Source organism: Dermacentor silvarum, chromosome 9 (genome assembly GCF_013339745.2).
Source record: "Dermacentor silvarum isolate Dsil-2018 chromosome 9, BIME_Dsil_1.4, whole genome shotgun sequence".
In the NCBI taxonomy this organism is placed as follows: domain Eukaryota; kingdom Metazoa; phylum Arthropoda; class Arachnida; order Ixodida; family Ixodidae; genus Dermacentor; species Dermacentor silvarum.
Genome location: NC_051162.1, coordinates 74,541,878 through 74,559,109, shown reverse-complemented (window position 1 = coordinate 74,559,109; position 17,232 = coordinate 74,541,878). Strand labels below are relative to the sequence as shown.

At 43.4% G+C, this 17,232-nt stretch overlaps 1 protein-coding gene across 1 annotated transcript in view; it reads right to left on the bottom strand.

Annotated features, from left to right (window-relative positions):
* Window positions 1-17,232, bottom strand: part of LOC125940204 (uncharacterized) — a 34,253-nt gene that overhangs the window by 8,386 nt on the left and 8,635 nt on the right. Inside the window, exons 4-8 of the mRNA XM_049656020.1 lie at window positions 14,382-14,436; window positions 11,440-11,489; window positions 5,801-5,884; window positions 3,127-3,205; window positions 1,190-1,269 (exon numbers count right to left, since the gene is read on the bottom strand). Coding sequence (XP_049511977.1) covers window positions 1,190-1,269; window positions 3,127-3,205; window positions 5,801-5,884; window positions 11,440-11,489; window positions 14,382-14,436 — 348 coding nt within the window. The remainder of the gene's footprint in view (window positions 1-1,189; window positions 1,270-3,126; window positions 3,206-5,800; window positions 5,885-11,439; window positions 11,490-14,381; window positions 14,437-17,232) is intronic.

Sequence of the window (17,232 nt, the reverse complement as noted above, 5' to 3'; positions counted from 1 at the left end):
TACCAACCTCATCATATCATAATCGTGATCCTATTACCACCATGTCATCGTTCCCATAACTACTCTGTCATTCTGTCAACGCCATTCCTTCTTCGTCATTCCATCGTCTCTACGGTCCTCATACAGTTGCATACATGCTGTCATGTTAATGGGCGAACATGCAAAGCCAGTGCCACAAAAAAGTTGGCCGATATCAGAGACAGTGTATTTCGCATAAAGAGAAAGCAACGAAAATCTTAAAGTGATTATTACAGGCTTTAAATAAAGATACTTCATCATTACATCGTGTCAGGACGTTGCGGGAATGCTGAATGCATAACCATCGACTATCATCGTGAGGTAGGTTCTGGGTATTTTAAATGCGAAGCATTTTTTGGCAAACATGTGCCACTTTGACAGTTTCTATCTATCTATCTATCTATCTATCTATCTATCTATCTATCTATCTATCTATCTATCTATCTAGGCACCTACGTCTTGGTGCTCGCATGGTCGTTTCGGTAACTTCATCATCATCATCAGCCTATATTTATGTCCACTGCAGGACGAAGGCCTCTCCCTGCGATCTACAATTACCCCTGTCTTGCGCTTGCGTACTCCAACTTGCGCCGACGAATTTCCTAACTTCATCATCCCACCTGGTTTTCTGCCGTCCTCGACTGCGCTTCCCTTCTCTTGGTATCCATCCTGTAACCCTAGTCGTCCACCGGTTATCCATCCTACGTATTACATGGCCTGCCCAGCTCCATTTCTTCCGCTTAATGCCAACTAGAATATCGTCTATCCCCGTTTGTTCTCTGATCCATACCGTTCTCTTCCTGTCTCTTAACGTTATTCCTACGATTTTTTGTTTCATCGCTCTTTGTGCGGTCCTTAACTTGTTATCGAGCTTCTTTGTTAACCTCCAAGTTTCTGTCCCATATGCTTAGTAACTTGGTATGTACCAAAAACCTGAATATCTCCGCAGCCACAAAACGCAGCCTGGTATTCCCATTTCCAGCCTCTACTGGTATATGCGAACAAAAGTTTTACTGGCTACTTTTAAAGGCTGCTCGGATCTTTAGCGCTTTCTGAGATCCCGTGGTCCGTATACTTTCTGGGTCGATAGTACATTTAGTTAGATCTTGCATTGAATTGAATTTAACCAGTGAACTTTTTAGTGTTTTAAAGGCAGTGAGAACATGCGTACCCCCAGATGCTCCTTATCGGGACATTTCCTGTAGTTTTCTGCAAATACCCCCGCCACTTGTTGAGCAGCCTCTCGGCCATCTGCAAAAAAGTACATCTGAACTATATGAAATGGTAGAATAAGAAATTCACAGACAATTATAATGCTTATTAATGCCAAATGAGAGCGCAGCTCTATACGTGCTTTTATTTCGCGATATATTGAGGCATCGCACCGATCAGTACACCGACTGGCGTAGCCACGACGCGCGGTGCCATATATACAGAACGGCCACGCAGTTGCCGCTGCTCGTCAAGTGCAGTTTATGCGACCGTAATCTTTACCAGGCAACGCTTGCGGCGAACTCAGTGCGCGAAAGGCAGCTTTCTGCTTCTTTTTTTCGGTCCCCCGGACGGCTGCAGCCACGGATTCGCTGACGTGAGCGCCATCCGGTGGGGCTTTGTCGTGGTCTCAGACCTATTGCAATGCTCTGATTTTCTCCTAACCCTTTCACCATACTCTTATCCCCCGTTTTGATGCCTCATGCTTTCACTGTAGCCTCCTCTTGCGCCCTCTTCGTTATCGCCTTCTTTCATTCCCCGCTGCGCTCCGCGTTCGCTGGGTTACGCCGAGGGCGGACGAGGCATGCCGACGCTCAACGCAGGAAGCGGGCGCCTGAGAGCGGCGCTTGAAAAAAAGACGGCTGAATTATTTAAGGTGTCACACAGGTAGGTCAAGGTATGGATAGATTATGTACATAAAATTTATCATCTTTTGAATAGTTTTTAAAGTAACTATTGAATACAATGTTGAATATCTGGCGATGCATGACAGGAAAAGCAGACCGTGTAGATAAGACAGTGCCGGATCTGAAAGTGTTGCCCTGAAATGTTTATTCTCTCAAAGAATTAAGAGCGGTGAGCTTATCAGCGAGACATCAAGGAAAGTAAGATGTCTTTTTTTCTTACAGCGAATACCAGTCGTAAACTGTCAAATGAGCGGAAAGTGTTGGTCTAGCACTATTGTTAAAACTTACTCAACTTTTTAAAATATTTGTTATTTGAGCAGTATATAGTGATGGATAAAAGTAGGATTTAAAGCCTACTTTAGTCAAAAGACTATGATTAAAGCGCCGCGAGCATCTAGTAGCAGTTCGCTGAAAATGTGTACAGCACTACCAGTACGCTGTGTTTTCAGTAATGCGATCAAATTGACACTGGTGACATTGGTATGCCGATTGCATGCATTAAACCACGTTTCGCAGAGAAATGCCCCACATCGGTTCTAGAGTGGCTCCTCTAACCGCCTGACGCATGATGGTGATAGTCCCGACAATGCAAAAATAATCGTTTGGTTTCTCTTGCCTGTGACTAGAAGCTATGAATAAGGTGTGACTAGTTTGTCACTGACCTTCATAAAGGTGTGGATGTACAGAATAATAATTTCTGTAGTTCAATATGGGACAAACTGGTCGCTAGTGTAACATATATATTTCTTAGTTGTGTAATGTTATATGCTTGCGAAGGTACTTAAAGATGCTTTAATTAATACCGCATTTATAAAGGTCATTGCAGGTGAACAAGCTTGTTTGCAAGATGAAGTCGTTATTTACGTTCGGCACGCGACGGATAATTTTGAAGAGGGTTGTTTCAGTTACCCACCTCAGAATATGCAGCGAAAGGGAAAACACACCTTGAATATTGAGGAATATGTTCGAATTTACATCGGTCTCGATTCAAGGTAAATCAGCATTCACAGAAGTTACAATGATCAGACTACAAACCCTAAGCGTGAATATGGCGAAGTAGGAAGTTTTGCGAGAATACTTATGCAACAATTCATGCTTTATTACTTCATTCTTGAACTAATAAATACTTGCACAGTGTGCTTCTTCAAATTGATTGGGAATGTGTAATAAATTATACGCTCCGTTAAGTACTTCTAAAATTATCACTTACCCAATAGATCATGTGCTATACAGTCACCATTCTTGCATATTCCTGCCCTTCCTTGAAGCTTTCCAATACCACTCAGCTGCTGCAAGAGTTATCAGAGTACGCGGGCCACAGAATATTATTGTGCAATACGTTGGAAGACTATTCCACTCGTGAAAAAAATCATGTTGTGACTGACGTCTAACGTTGATGACAAGTCTAACGGGTTAAATCTATAATAGGTAAGTGCAAAAGTGACAGAGGTACTTTCTGAAGCCCCAGGGGTATGAGGCTCAGCCATAGTGATTCTTAGCTGGCCTGGAAAAATGGTGTATTTATATACTTTTAAATGATCCCTGCAACCTATTTTTCATGACTTAAGAGTACCTTCTAAATGTAGGCTAAGTGAGTTTGAATCTTTAATACAGTTCCGCCGCAGATCCTTTGCGTGGTCGACTAATTCACATACACAGATAAGACCCTTTACCGCTTCTAGAAGCTAAGAACAGGTAAGTAGAATTGTTGGCTGACTCCACTTTCGGATGCGTGTGATCTTCTAACGATGCACTACCATAAAATCTATTCTTACACTTTATCAGTTGAAGCCCAAAGTTATTTGTAAGTCATTTTAAGCATTTGCTAAGAGTCTCTGTACAAAACAGAAATTATATGTGCACAAATATCCCGTAGCACCATCTTGCAGTGTTCCTGCGCTTGTTTATATGCAAGAAGATGGAAAAAATGTTTGTTTGGCACACCAGAAGCAAACATCTTTTGTCCCCTTTTGCGTTTACCAGCTCCATTTTCGTTTGTAATTCGGCTATCCTAAATTACAATCAAAACTGTCACAGACCCCTAATCAGCCCTCTTTTCAGACACGACCTACATGTACTTCTTACTACGGGTCTTTCTTTTTAAATTGCGCACTACAATATAATATATATTGACGCTTTTGAACGCGAGATGGTTGGTGTGAATCCATTGAAGATGACAGTGCTAAAAACTGGAACAACAAAGGAGGAAGTAAGGAAGTGTGCTAATTTTAGCGCTTGTCCTCTCTTCTCCCTTTCTGGTCCATGTTCTTAGTGCTGTTTTCTTCGATATTGCGGCTGTTTATAGTAAACCTACGCCGCAGCTGCTTCGCTCACTTTTTATACAACGTTCAAGACCTAGTGTTCGTTTATAAAATGATATAAGATTTCTGTAAGCCAAATGTTATGTTCTACTGAGCAGATTCGGCCCCTCAACAATTATATGTGTCTCACTCAAAATACGAAATTACTGTAACTAGTGCCAGTCTTCTTGTGCATCACATTTTCAAATGGGAACACTTGGACTTCGCAGTAGCATTTAACTTGCCAAAATGTAGGCTTCATTTAAACATTCAGGGACAGTCAGGACAGATATATTTATCATGCGCGCAAGCTAATTTTTTTCTACTAAACGTGGTTATTCAGTAACAAAAAATACTTTCCCTAGTTCCACTGCTGATCCTTGTAGGAAGTTGAACATTACCAATGTCACTGAATATCTGATAAAATCTGACCCCATTTCTGTACATTATTATTGATTTATAACATATATCCTATGCGGGCTAGCCACCACTACACGCCTATAATTTATTAGCATGAGAAATACGCAGACTCTTTGTCCTGTACCATCACGCCAGTTCAGACTAAAAAAAAACTACCATGTGTTTCAACCAAGATCAGCTTTGAAATAAAATAATTGCTATCACACGAATTATTTAGCACACAGACTAATACAAAAATAAAAGAAGCCTCGATAAAGGTAACGATAAACGTGTAGACGCACTGTAGTGTAATGTTCCGAGATTACCATTTCGCACTAATCCTAAAGTAAAGGCAACGAAAATAAGGGGGCGGATCTTCAGTGGGGCGCTAGGAAACGTTCTCCCTACTCACACTTTAAGTTATTATAATCAGCCGCCGCCAAAAGGCAGTCATGTCAGTGAAATTTCATTTTAGATCATATCGCTATTTTGAAATAGGAACCTGAGCAAACCACGTTATCGTTTTCCTTCCAGTTATTGGTTCGCGGAAGTGCGAATAAGTGTTGCACTACTATCGCCGAAACTGCCCCTGTATTAAAATGACAGCTATGGCCTGTCGCCTGCGAAATAGGTCCTCCTATTTGTATTTTTCACAGGAAGCTTCCCCGTACCAATAAACTAGTTGTATAGAAGAAAACCCAGTAAATAAATAAAAGTGATGCACAACATCACCTCTTTTGAAACGCGCGAGTGCATTTAGAATGGTCACTTTGATATTACCAACCGCAATCCGAAAGACTGCCACCAAAACAAGAAGTTGCATTCGTAGGTTCCTTCGACATGTGTGGGTCACCCTCATCCCATGACATATGGTAGGGTCGGTAAAAATACTGCAATTTGGCGAAAACAATGCGCCAGTGATCTATGTCGGCTGTACAATATTTTAATCTGGGAACCTCGATGGGCTTGCAGTAACGTTTCTCAGCGTTTCTATGCTCTTAAAAATACTTTACAAAGCATTTGACCGAGTTTGCGGCTTGACAGGAGTGCGACAAACAACTGCAACGTAGACAATCTGACGCCAAGAATGAAGATTTGTGCGTGATGTTTTTCGTTTCACAGTACGCGCAAATCTCTAAATCAAATTGTGCTTTTAACATGCAGGTATTTAAAAACTTTGCTTACAATGCAAGGTGTCCCATATGGGTACGCTCCCATTTTTCCGGTGTTGCCAGGGCAACGGTATTGGCAGCCGGGCACGTACCCAACCTGAATATCAGGGTATCGGACAGTAAGGCCCGCAATACGCACCGAACAAGGAAGGCTAGGGTACAATTGAACGCAGTTAACAAAAAAAAGCGTGCGATACAACATGAACTAGATGTGGATGTTTCTGTGTCATCTTCTTTCAATGCTGTTAGCATATTACTTTATCAAACTTATACTCATACCAGCTTTCAGTGCTACTGCGCTGTATGATGATGCTTTGTTGGATAAGGACGAAAGCCCGCTGTGAAGACTTAGCCACGAATCGTGTGGTGCTAGGATAAACAAACAAATTTAATCGAAGATATGAAAGATTCCGATAATAAAACGAATGAAATAGTTTACAATTAGGTAGTCAGCCAGCCATAAAAAGGTTTCAGAAAAAAGAACCTCGAATATTACCTAAAATAAGGGAAATAGTCGAGGTTAAGAATAATTGTGACTATTATTATTGGTTCAAGTAACTGATGATGGAGAAATAAATCAATCGTAAAATGAAAAATGCTAATGTGCATATGTTGACTATATTTCTATAGTAAAATGAATAGCTTTCAAGAATAATAGTTTTGTGTCGCAAGTTGTGATTGTTTTGCTTCCCTGGTTCTCTTTCAAACACTTACGTTCCGCAAACACGGGGAGTTCGACAACAGCATAGAGGTTAGAGGTTGGTTTGTTAAGAAGGAAAGTTGTGTATAACATCGTAATTTTTTATATTGTGGCAGTGCAGAAATAATAGCATAGATTAGATATAGGTGCTGAACAATTTTATTTATGTACCCAAATTCCTTACTGTTTCACATATTAATGTGGGTTGTGGAATTCGAACTGCGCACCTGAAGAGGCTTTTGCACTCTCAGACTCCCCCTGTATATGTTGACTATATTTCTATAGTAAAATGAATAGCTTTCAAGAAGCGTTTATTCGCTGTTGTTCGGCCAAACGCTTATGCTAAATACTGATTTCTTTTGCTCCTGGCGGTTCAACATTTTGATATCCATATATTTCAGTCAGAAATTGAGGCTGCACTTTGTGAATTTTTCTTTCACTTGTTAGGACCGTCGCATTTATTTGTTTCCATTGTTAAGTAGGGCCACATCCTAGCACCTACTGGCCTGACGTGACCACAACTCAGCAGGTGAGATTACCTCCAAGTTTGAAATCTTTTTACACAATACGTTTAGTTTAACTTTAGTGTAAAATAGTATTTAGGCAGCATGTGAGCGACCAGTGGCTGCATGAAAGGCTTCATGGTTGTTGGACTCGATGACTCGTTTTGAAGGTCTCGCCTGGGAGAATCAAATATACGCTAAAGCAAAACCTTATATTGAAGTTCGTGTCTCAAGTGATATGACGCACTGCCAGCTGGGAGGTTTGAGTGATGTCATTTCATTTCTGTGTACATTTGCAGCCCTACAATATAGGACACTTGGTGCCATTGAGTACTGTGAGCTAAAACCTACTGGCGTTGTCTCTGCGACGTCGCTGTTTAAATCGACGTTTTGGGTGCGTTCGATGTTGTTTCCCCTTAACAAGCTTATTCGTGGCGTATATTTGTTTCTTTTTTACGTATACCAGCATTCACTCCAAAAACGAGATATCGGGGGGGGGGGGGGAGATATACACATATGTACACATTTGTAGATGTAAATACAAAACACAGTGTCACAGAGAGTGAACAAGGCTTTATAAGCAGGTAAACAAAAGCAAAATATCGCTAGTATCGAGGCATCATGCCCGTAAAATAAACACAAAAAGTACAGAACTACAGTACGGAAAACAAAAAAAAATGTCACAGTTTCGCCCTAAGGGCGAAGCAATAAATGCGATAGCAACACAGCAATGTCATACGAAGTAAGGTGAGCGGCTTTGGTAGCAATATGAATTGTAGTAAACATGAGCTGATTAAGTAAGCAGGTGTGCTGCGGCGTAAGTAGACCGACATGAAGAGAGACTCGATGACCACGAGAAGGCGCGTGTGAAACGGTGGTGTTGATGAGAAGCGCTTCCCGTGGGCAGCGCATGCGAAGGGACACACCTGTAGCGCTGCACTGCCGATCCGAGCAGCATTGCATGTGTAGCGTGCGTTGGAAAATGTGGCCCGACTATTACTAACTGAATGAACAAGCGTGGTGTGAGCGCGCACAAACAAACATGAATAGATCACACTGAATGACTGCACACAACGACTGTCAAAACGCTGGCAGCAAGCCCATACGCTGCAGCGGGCGAAGGTACGTGCGGTCTATCGCTTCAACAGAAACTGAGCGCGAATGCACAGTGCGTATAGGTCAGAGCCATGTGGAGATAAGAGACGGTACGCTCGAGCGACGAGCGCGGTTGTTGGCAGAGAAGTGCGCCCCCCCCCCCCCCCCCCCGCTCCCTCCGGCACTGGCTTCCCGCTTCCTTGCTTGCGCGTGGGAGAGATAAGAGACTGTGCGGGCGAGCGACGAACACGGTTGTTGGCAGAGTAAAAGTGCCCCCCCCCCGCTCCCTCCGGCGCTGGCTTTCCGCTTCCTTGCTTGCGCGTGGGAGATTGAGTGCGTTCGCTCTCCGTGATAGCGCGCGTCCCCGCACGCTTCCGCTCGGGCATACGGCGCGCGGCGAAGATTTTATCTATACGGAACCTCACGGCGACGGCGACGGCGACGCCGACGGCGACGGCGACGCCGACGGCAGAAATACGGTTGAAGTGTCCATATAATTGCTATCGCAATAAAATGCATGATGGGGTGAAAGCAGCGCAATAAAGCTTGAACAAAGATATACAACAAAGAATTCGGTGCGATGCTTCCAACCGTCATCATTTACATCAACGGTCATCAATGGCATCATTGTTCTTGGCACATCAGTATTGTTATGTACGGCTACATTGTGTCACTGACGCTGTATTCACGAGCATATGAACAAGGAATTAGGCGCAAATATAAGAATATTTTGTCAAGAACAATTTCTATACGACGCAACTAATGTAATTATTGTCTAGCATGGCATTGCTCTTTGTGGCTTTCGTAACATATGCACAGATCACATTTCTTTCAGGGTATCTGCTTTTCATCACTGTTCTTGCGTGATAGCTATATGATTATCGCGCTCATCTTCCAAATGCCCATTACGTCACCGGCATGGATTCAAATGCCAGTGAAGGTTGTTGTGGCAGCTGTAGGTAGACGCTGCTCCGGGAGGGCTGCCACGTGTTTCAGAGGAGCGGGCAACACGTAGTATTCCTCTCAAAACAGTTGAGTTCCACAGCTGTCGATAGATGGCAACAAAGGTTTATGCTAACGCCACCTTGGAACTGCATAGGAGACAATGCCCTACAAGTGCAGATGCGCCGGCGAGCATACGCCTAGGCTCAAACGCTCGCAAATTCTTTCCGTCGTGAGCCATCAGCGTATAAATCTTGTGAAGCTTGTGTAAGCTAGGTAAATGTTTGGCTGGGCGGGTACGATATATTCGCCGCATCTTACATATTGATGAATTGTTTACCCGCCGTGGTGGCGTAGTTGATTTGATATTACACTGCGAAGCCAGAGCTTGCGGGATCGAATCCCGGCCGCGGCGGCCATATTTCGATGGAGGTGAAATAAAAATACACCAGTAAAGAACCCCAGTTGGTCAAAATTAACACGGCGTACTACGGCGTACTTCATAATTATACCGGTTATTCTCTGCAGTCTGCACGCAAAACCCCAGAATTAAATTTTGAATTCTTGAAAAAATGGCACATACACTGAAGTGATCGCTTATACCACTGTGCTAAAATGCCTGCCACTTCTGCATTCATTTCAGTCGCCTGTACAATGAGCCACTGCAGAAAAGCTATTTCGCGTGTTATAAACTCAACCTATCTCACATTACTGTGAAGGACTTAGCTAACCAAGAAGAATGTTCTACTATATGCTTAACATTTCTTTCTGACTTTATGGACAGCAAATCAACATGAAGCAGACCTGGGACGCTATAACGTAAATGATTGCAAACTCCTGAAGTCAAATTTACGTAACCACCAACGCAAGTATCGGGCGGTGACCCGCAGCGTTGTCTGCACAACCCAATCAAACACTCTCCTTGTTTATAGGAGGTAACCTTCGTTCGTTTTCAAAACCAATAATAACATTGTCTACATTCAGCGGTTTTTCTTATCTAATTGCCTGACAAGAGGCGAGGAGCACGCTCTAGTGGAGAGGGTTTCGATGGGGCCGAGCCAGCACAGTGAAAATAGATAACCGCATGAAGAGGGTGGTGCCGGCTTCTCAGATTGGTCCGCATCGCCTTAGCTTGCGGTGGCTGGTCGAAAATCGCGGCGGCGTGCAACGGAAGGATAAGAATGCCGCTAAAACGGATCCTCAGAAAGGAAGAGTTGGCAGAGCGATGTCCTATGCATGCCGAAAGGGCTCGATAACGTTTTACTGCCACACAAAAAGGTCTATCATGCGCAAATAAATTCATGCTCACCGGCAGGCGCGAGTATGGAGGGCCTGAGCGATCGGCGGGCAGCCATCTTCTACTCTTTTCGGAACGGGGTAGTCTGTGGCTATTCAGAAAAATTTTTAGTTTTGTTCGGCATATTAATGCATTTTTTTTCTCGTACACGTCACTTTGACGTGGCGAGTTTTCGCGGTTTTGTGAGGTCGCGTGACAGACAGGAGAAGTGGGCGTAGCCAGAAAACATTGGGCCATTAGCAGAGGGCTAATGGTGAAACGGCGTCGAATCAGGAATGATTATTTTTCTTTTGTGCGGTTTAACCATGCATAATCAGTGTGTACACGTTATATCAGATGGGGAACTACCGTGGTTTGTGTGACGTCTCGTGACAGAAAGGCAAAGTTGGGAGTGGCCCGAAATTGTTTTGACCAATCGTGGAGGTTGATTGCAGAAATTGGAATCGAAACAGTTTGGAATCATTTTACGTGATAGCGCCCCTGTTCGGCATAACTCAATGTAAGTTCGCTTCAGGAAGAAGCCCTTATTTTCTGACGAGTGAGTGCACCCCATTATGGTGTCACGAGGATTTTGTTACGTTTGCTCTTCCTGCCACATAACACATATCAAAGCGTTCCATTTAAAATTTATATTTCTTTAGATATGCATATTCACTCGGAATTGCGTCGCAGCAGAACAGGAATGCATTGAAAATGTTTTGCTTTTCATTATAGCTCTTATTCATTGATTTGTACTTCATCTGCCGTCGCTGTACTAACTCTAGAGATGACAGAATTTGTCATGGACAGATGCGCAGTGCGTGTGACTAACGCTCGTTTTTTTTTGCACATTTTCTTCTAAACACGGCAGAGAAGTATCAAATCTGCGTCGGTGTATACGTTTTTGGGTATGAGTAACTGTTACGTTAAACTTCTGATAAGGCCGGTAACTAAAATAAATTATCAGAAATCACTGCTTGGCTGTGAATATTATTAGGCATGCCAACAATTTCTGTACACTCATATAAAATGAATCTGTTTACTGCACTTTTGATGCACATACACAAGGTGTAGTTGATTGTGCATCAAAAATTGATGCACATATTCAAGGTGTAGTTGGTCAGTTTTACACTTACTACTTTCTGTGGAGGGTTACAAAGGCTTGGCCGAGTGGGACGTACAGCATCTGAGGGAAAAAAAATTAGGGGCAGCTTTACACTAAGTGGTGCGAAGACTGGACAAACAGCGAAGCTGGTGGCCCTTCGCCAGCTTTAACTTTTCTTTGCTTTAATTGGTTTGGCTCTGCTGGTTCTTAGCCAAACTTAGCCGACCCCGAGTATCGTCTCGATCTGCGATACGCTATAGTGTAACCAGTATAGCGTTGACGCACGAGCGCGCTCGGCATGGGGACGCCACACCAGCGAAGGCACAGCACTCTATAATTCATCGCAGGCGTGGCCGACGAACGCCGGATACGTCAGCTGCGCCAGGTGCTGTGGCGAGGGTAACCTGGGATAGGGTGGTAACCTCACCGAGTGATCAGGTGACGTGCGTTCCCTAGCAACGCCTCGCACCAGCTGCGCGAGGCGTTGCTAGGCAATGCACGGTTGCGTCATCGCCAGACGCAATTTTCTGCTAACGCTCCAAGGCCGAACCAAAAGCTTAAACAGCTCCGCTGTTAAAAAATGTTCAATGGGCTGCTCACATAAATTTTATAAAGTATGTGTCCTACATTTCACGTCGTTTCTGACCTTGCAGCTGTAGCGTGAATGTAATGCTTAAAAGTTCATTGCAGTTATTTGTCACATTAGTGCATTGATAATATCCTCTACAGTCTGTTTACCTGGCCGCTTCACATTTTCTTATTTTTTTTTAAGTAGAATGTTAGGTCAGGGCTTTCTTGCAAATGTCTTTATAAATACCTCTCACTTTAGGAGTTTCAACTGCTACTCATTTTTCCTGTGCTGCTATTGCAACATTTACGCAAGTTGGATCGTGGGCGTCAAAATTTAAATGTGGGCAATGGTACCTAGCGCTGCGATTTCCGAGAAAATATTTGCAGCAGAACTTAAAATTTTCCATCCCTAGAACTGCATAACCATTTGATAAATAAAGGAGTGACCCCAATACTGACACTGTTTCTTGCTCTATATTCATTCGTTATAGTTAGCAAGAATAAGTTACATGAAAGAAAATAATCTGATGCCAAAAGGTGTCACTTGCTTTGCTAGGTTTAAGTGATCTCCTAATTAGCTGCAAATGTCTTCGTCATTGGCATACATTCATTTCTTGGCTAGCGGGGATATGTTTTGCCCTTTTCAGTTTTCGGATTGGTCAATTTGGCAATGAGATTTCTCCAATATAAATTAAGTGGTCCGACCTAAAATGCATGGCTCAATGAGGTATCGTTTCCGGAAATCGCAAGCCAAAGTGCAGTAACAGCAACGTGTACATGTGGTGACCCTGCAAAAAAGACCTAATTCCATTTAAGGTAGTTGCCGGCTGCATTACTTGATGAAAAAGAAAGATATGGATAAACTACGTTTCGACATTGTCTAAACTGTGACCAGTATATCGTGAACAGAGCATTTTTGCCCATATTATAATACTGCGAGCTGGTCAGTCATTAGGTTGCACCTTTTTAGATAAGTTTTTATTAGGACTGTCGGGTTGAAGCCTAACAATACAAGAAAAAATAACCGCTCAAATCTTGATGCAAGACAGTCTCCTGGATAAAGAATATCATGTCATTCCTTAAACAATTCAACTTCGTTGACATCTACACTACTTATACTAGCGATGTAACGCCTGGCGTACCACATGGAAGCGTGCTCGGTCATTATATTCTTCTGAATTATAAAAATAACCAGCCACCTGAAATAGCATCTTCCATACGCTTTCTTGCTGACAACTGCGTAATTCAACGCCAAATCTGCTCACCCTTCGATCGCGTCGCTCTGCCACATGACCTTGACCATATTACTAAATGGTGCTCTTCTTGGCAAATGAGCCTAAACACAAATAAATTCAAACTAATAAAATTTACACGCAAAAGGACATTTTGTGATTTCATTACTCCTTTGATAATAGCCCCGTTACACGCACCTAGCCCCTTACCTTGCCCTTCTCATTAAACATAAACAATCATGCTCTAAACACATTGACAAAATAACTGCTAAGGCCTAACATGCGCTTGGGCATTTTAAATGTAACCTTCGGAGGGCTCCTACCCTCACCAGACAACTCGCCTATGAGACAATCGTTAGCCCTCAACTTAAGTTTCCGCCACCTATCCGGTCAACTCATCAAGCTAACCTATTTGCCACCGTCGGGCCAGTTCACAATCCTGCTTCCAGGTTCATTGCCAGATGTTATCACTGTGACTCTAGCGTGACTATCCTTACCATTATATCTGCCTTGTCTCTCTTATATTTTCAACAACGCAGAACAGTGGCATTGCTGTGCCTGTTTCACAAAATATTCCACAGCATGCCGCCGTTTATCCCGTCATTCACCTGCCGTTCACCCAGCTCCTACAGCTCGGCATCTGCATCATCAACTCATCTTTCAGCATATCCTTGGCCGAAATATCGCATTCATCAGCTTTGCCACTTGCCACTGAGCACTGAAATGACCTCCCAGATGACATCGTTGGCATTTCCGAAGCCTCATGCTTCGCAGGACACCTAAGTATAATATTTCCTGAATTCGTCGCGACTACACACTGCGCATGTAAGTTATGTCTGGCGAAGTTGTGTACGTTTTCTTGCTTCCTTTGTTGCCCGTTATTTATTTTCATGTTAGTAACTTGTTTCGTCTTTACCGTCCAGCGTTGTATAAACCTTTTCACTTCTTTTTGTGGTTGTTCCCCACTCACGAAATACTCCTTAGGGAACATGTGAGACAACTGAATAAACGACAAATTGCAAGATATATTGTTATTTACAAACATGTACAAGCATCCAATGACTCGTAACCAAGGCATCCTATCACGATCTTGAACTTCATGAATAAGCGAGTAAGCAATGTGATTGCAAATATTGCTTTCATTTTGGATGAAATAAAAACTCAAGCATACCTTTTCTACAATGTCCTTGAATGCAACGTCCTAAAATGAGAGGTTTGCTGGAAACCTGAAATGTAATGAAAGTTAGATAAAAAATAACGTGGCATCATACTCTAACGTGTTATTTCGTGACAAATATTTGTAATATATATCTGTGCGAGCGCCGATTGTACCAGGTGGAGTGTAGAACGAATATTTTGATGAGCAGCTTACAGTAACAATGGCAAACTTTCTAAGCATGATTGTGATACTTGTCATTCCTTAAATTCTCTTGATACGTTTGATTTTATGTTCTTGACTTACTCTCCACCCGACGCAAGTTGTCCGCACGATAAAGTTGGTAGCAGCGCTGCCAACTTGCGCCGCTTCGTTTGCGGCCTTCGTATAAAGCTCCGAGACGCCGCGACGGCTGCACATTGCCTAGTGTCTCTGCGCCGCGCACAATGTTTGCGCCGCCTAGAAACATGGGTCGGCGAGGAAGCAGATGCTCGACGGGAATCCCGTCACACCGCTGCTCGTGAACGAATGAAACGGCTGCGATCAAGCCTGGAATACCGTGCTGGTGAATCTTCGTCCAAGCAATAGCAAAGAACGAGTGCAAAACTTGGTAAAATCTTAGCATAAGATAGTAGTACATAGCTAAACCTTGGTCGACCTCTAGCTACGCTGTTTCTTCAGCTTTGCACCACTAGTGCAAGCTGCCCTCATTTTATTACATGTAAAACAAAAGTTAAAATATATTGCAGGGGGAACATTGTTACACACTCAACACTCAGGCAAACAGGCATGTGTCCAACAAGTAAACCCAGTTCAGCTTCTGCGCAGCTTACACACTTCTCAGATTAGGTGCTCTTTCCTGATAAAAGAATGTAGTAGATGGTGGGCTTTTGGCATGGGGATCACGTAGTCCAGATCTCTAGAGGTTGTATAAACCTAGTACTAGGAAAATTTAATAATAAAGGCTTGTAGCAACCTAATTTAAAAAGCCGGGATGTTAATATCCTTTCAAACCATTCGTTGGAGAATTCCCATAACAAATATAGCACATCATCATGCACCTCTTTCTTTCCCTCTTCCCCTTCCCCCAACGACGAGCAGCTGGCTACAGGAATTTATATCAGGCCTACCTCTCTGCATTTTGTGTCAATAAACTTCTCTCTCTCTCTCTCTCTCTCTACAGTCTATGAAACAGTTATCTACTGTAAGGGCTCGAGGTAGCGTTTGCGACAAAATCCTCCAGCCACAGGGATTAGTACCTCCGGCAGTAAGATCGAGATAAAAAGTGTTTATTCTACATATTTGCAGGGGCCCCAGATATGGAAGCTCACTCCATGTGGGAGCACTTTGACTGTCCCAGCTTACTACATGTCTCAGCAAATATCAGATCACGTCAGGACACACCACTGCACCCAAGGTGCGCACTTATAAAACAGTCGTATTGTTTAGTTCACAGAACTGCGCCTCTAGTGTTGCACCCTCCCCTTTGCATTTGCCGACTGCAAGGCCATCTGGGAAACCGAGATCTTAGCCGTTCTCACGGTAACAATGCCCCGAAGTTGGCCCCTCGCATCAATCAGTGGCATCTCCGCGACGGTCAGCTTGTCATGGTCGGTGTCGAGCACTGTCGCCAGGTAGGCGGCCGCTGATGAAGGGGGTGGCATCGGGAGAAACACCCAAAGGATACGCACTGCCGGTTTGGGGTGCTTGTTTGCCCGTCACCATCTGTGTCGGGCATTGTCGCCGTCTGGGCGACGCTGATGAAAGGGGCTGCCCTGATGGAAAAAACTAATGAACGCGCCCTGCCGATTCGGGACTGAACATGGTCTCGGCACGAGGACAGGGTAGAAAGTTCGCACATTACGCCAAAAAGCAGTGCCTTGAGTTTAACCAGATTTTAAGAATGTATGTCGAAATAAATTTTATTTGAAAAGGCATTGCATTGTGTATTGGCAGCATTCATTTGGATCTGGAGTTGTGAATTGATGCGGCACGACAAATTCTTTCTTCTCCTTGCACGGCAAAGCCATTTCGTCAGACAAATCGTTTCTCGCCAGGTTTTCCTTCGAGACACCCGTTCTTGCGTGATATGTTGCAGCTCCGACTAGTACATTATTTTCCTAGTCTAGTGGTGTCATCAGGTGCCAAAAATGTTTAATAGGCTTTGAGACTTTTTCAAGGAGGGCATTGACTCATTTCTTTTCTTGAAGGGCTGATGCAGCCGCGAGTACATTTCACTGTGAGTCGTAAAGAAAGTCGGGCTGTAGTAATGTACTCAATTTTCACAGATAATTTGAATCGTTCACTTAATTTAGGTAGGCAATGTGAGGATGTACTTTGGCGCATCCGTAGAATGTGTATACCTCTACGAGTCAAAATCTTTTATTTTATGCCACCGTCACACGTATACATTTATCATAGCCCACTGTAGTTGCTTATTGGCTAAGGCATTGCTCTGCGAAGTACGAAGTCGCGAGAACAAATCCCAGCCGTGGATGCCGCATTTGGATGGGGGGCGAAATAAAAGAAAGCTCGTGTGCCGTGAATTGAATGTTCGATATAGAACCTCAGGTGACGAAAATTAATTTGGCGTCTCATCCTGCAGCATTACTGCTATCAGTTGGGGGTTATGATACATAAAACCTCAGCATTTTTTATTTTACTTCTACGGTGAAGGTTATGTTTATACCACGACACGTACCCACAACAGCCCAAGAAGCTGGCGGTACATTTCAAATAAACCAGAAGTGAAGAAATACAAGCCAATATATATATCGCGTTGTCACGTTGCGTAGCGCCGGCGCGCACTATTTTTCATTACGCAGTCATGTAATAGGCAAATTTCTAGCATTTCATTAACAACTTC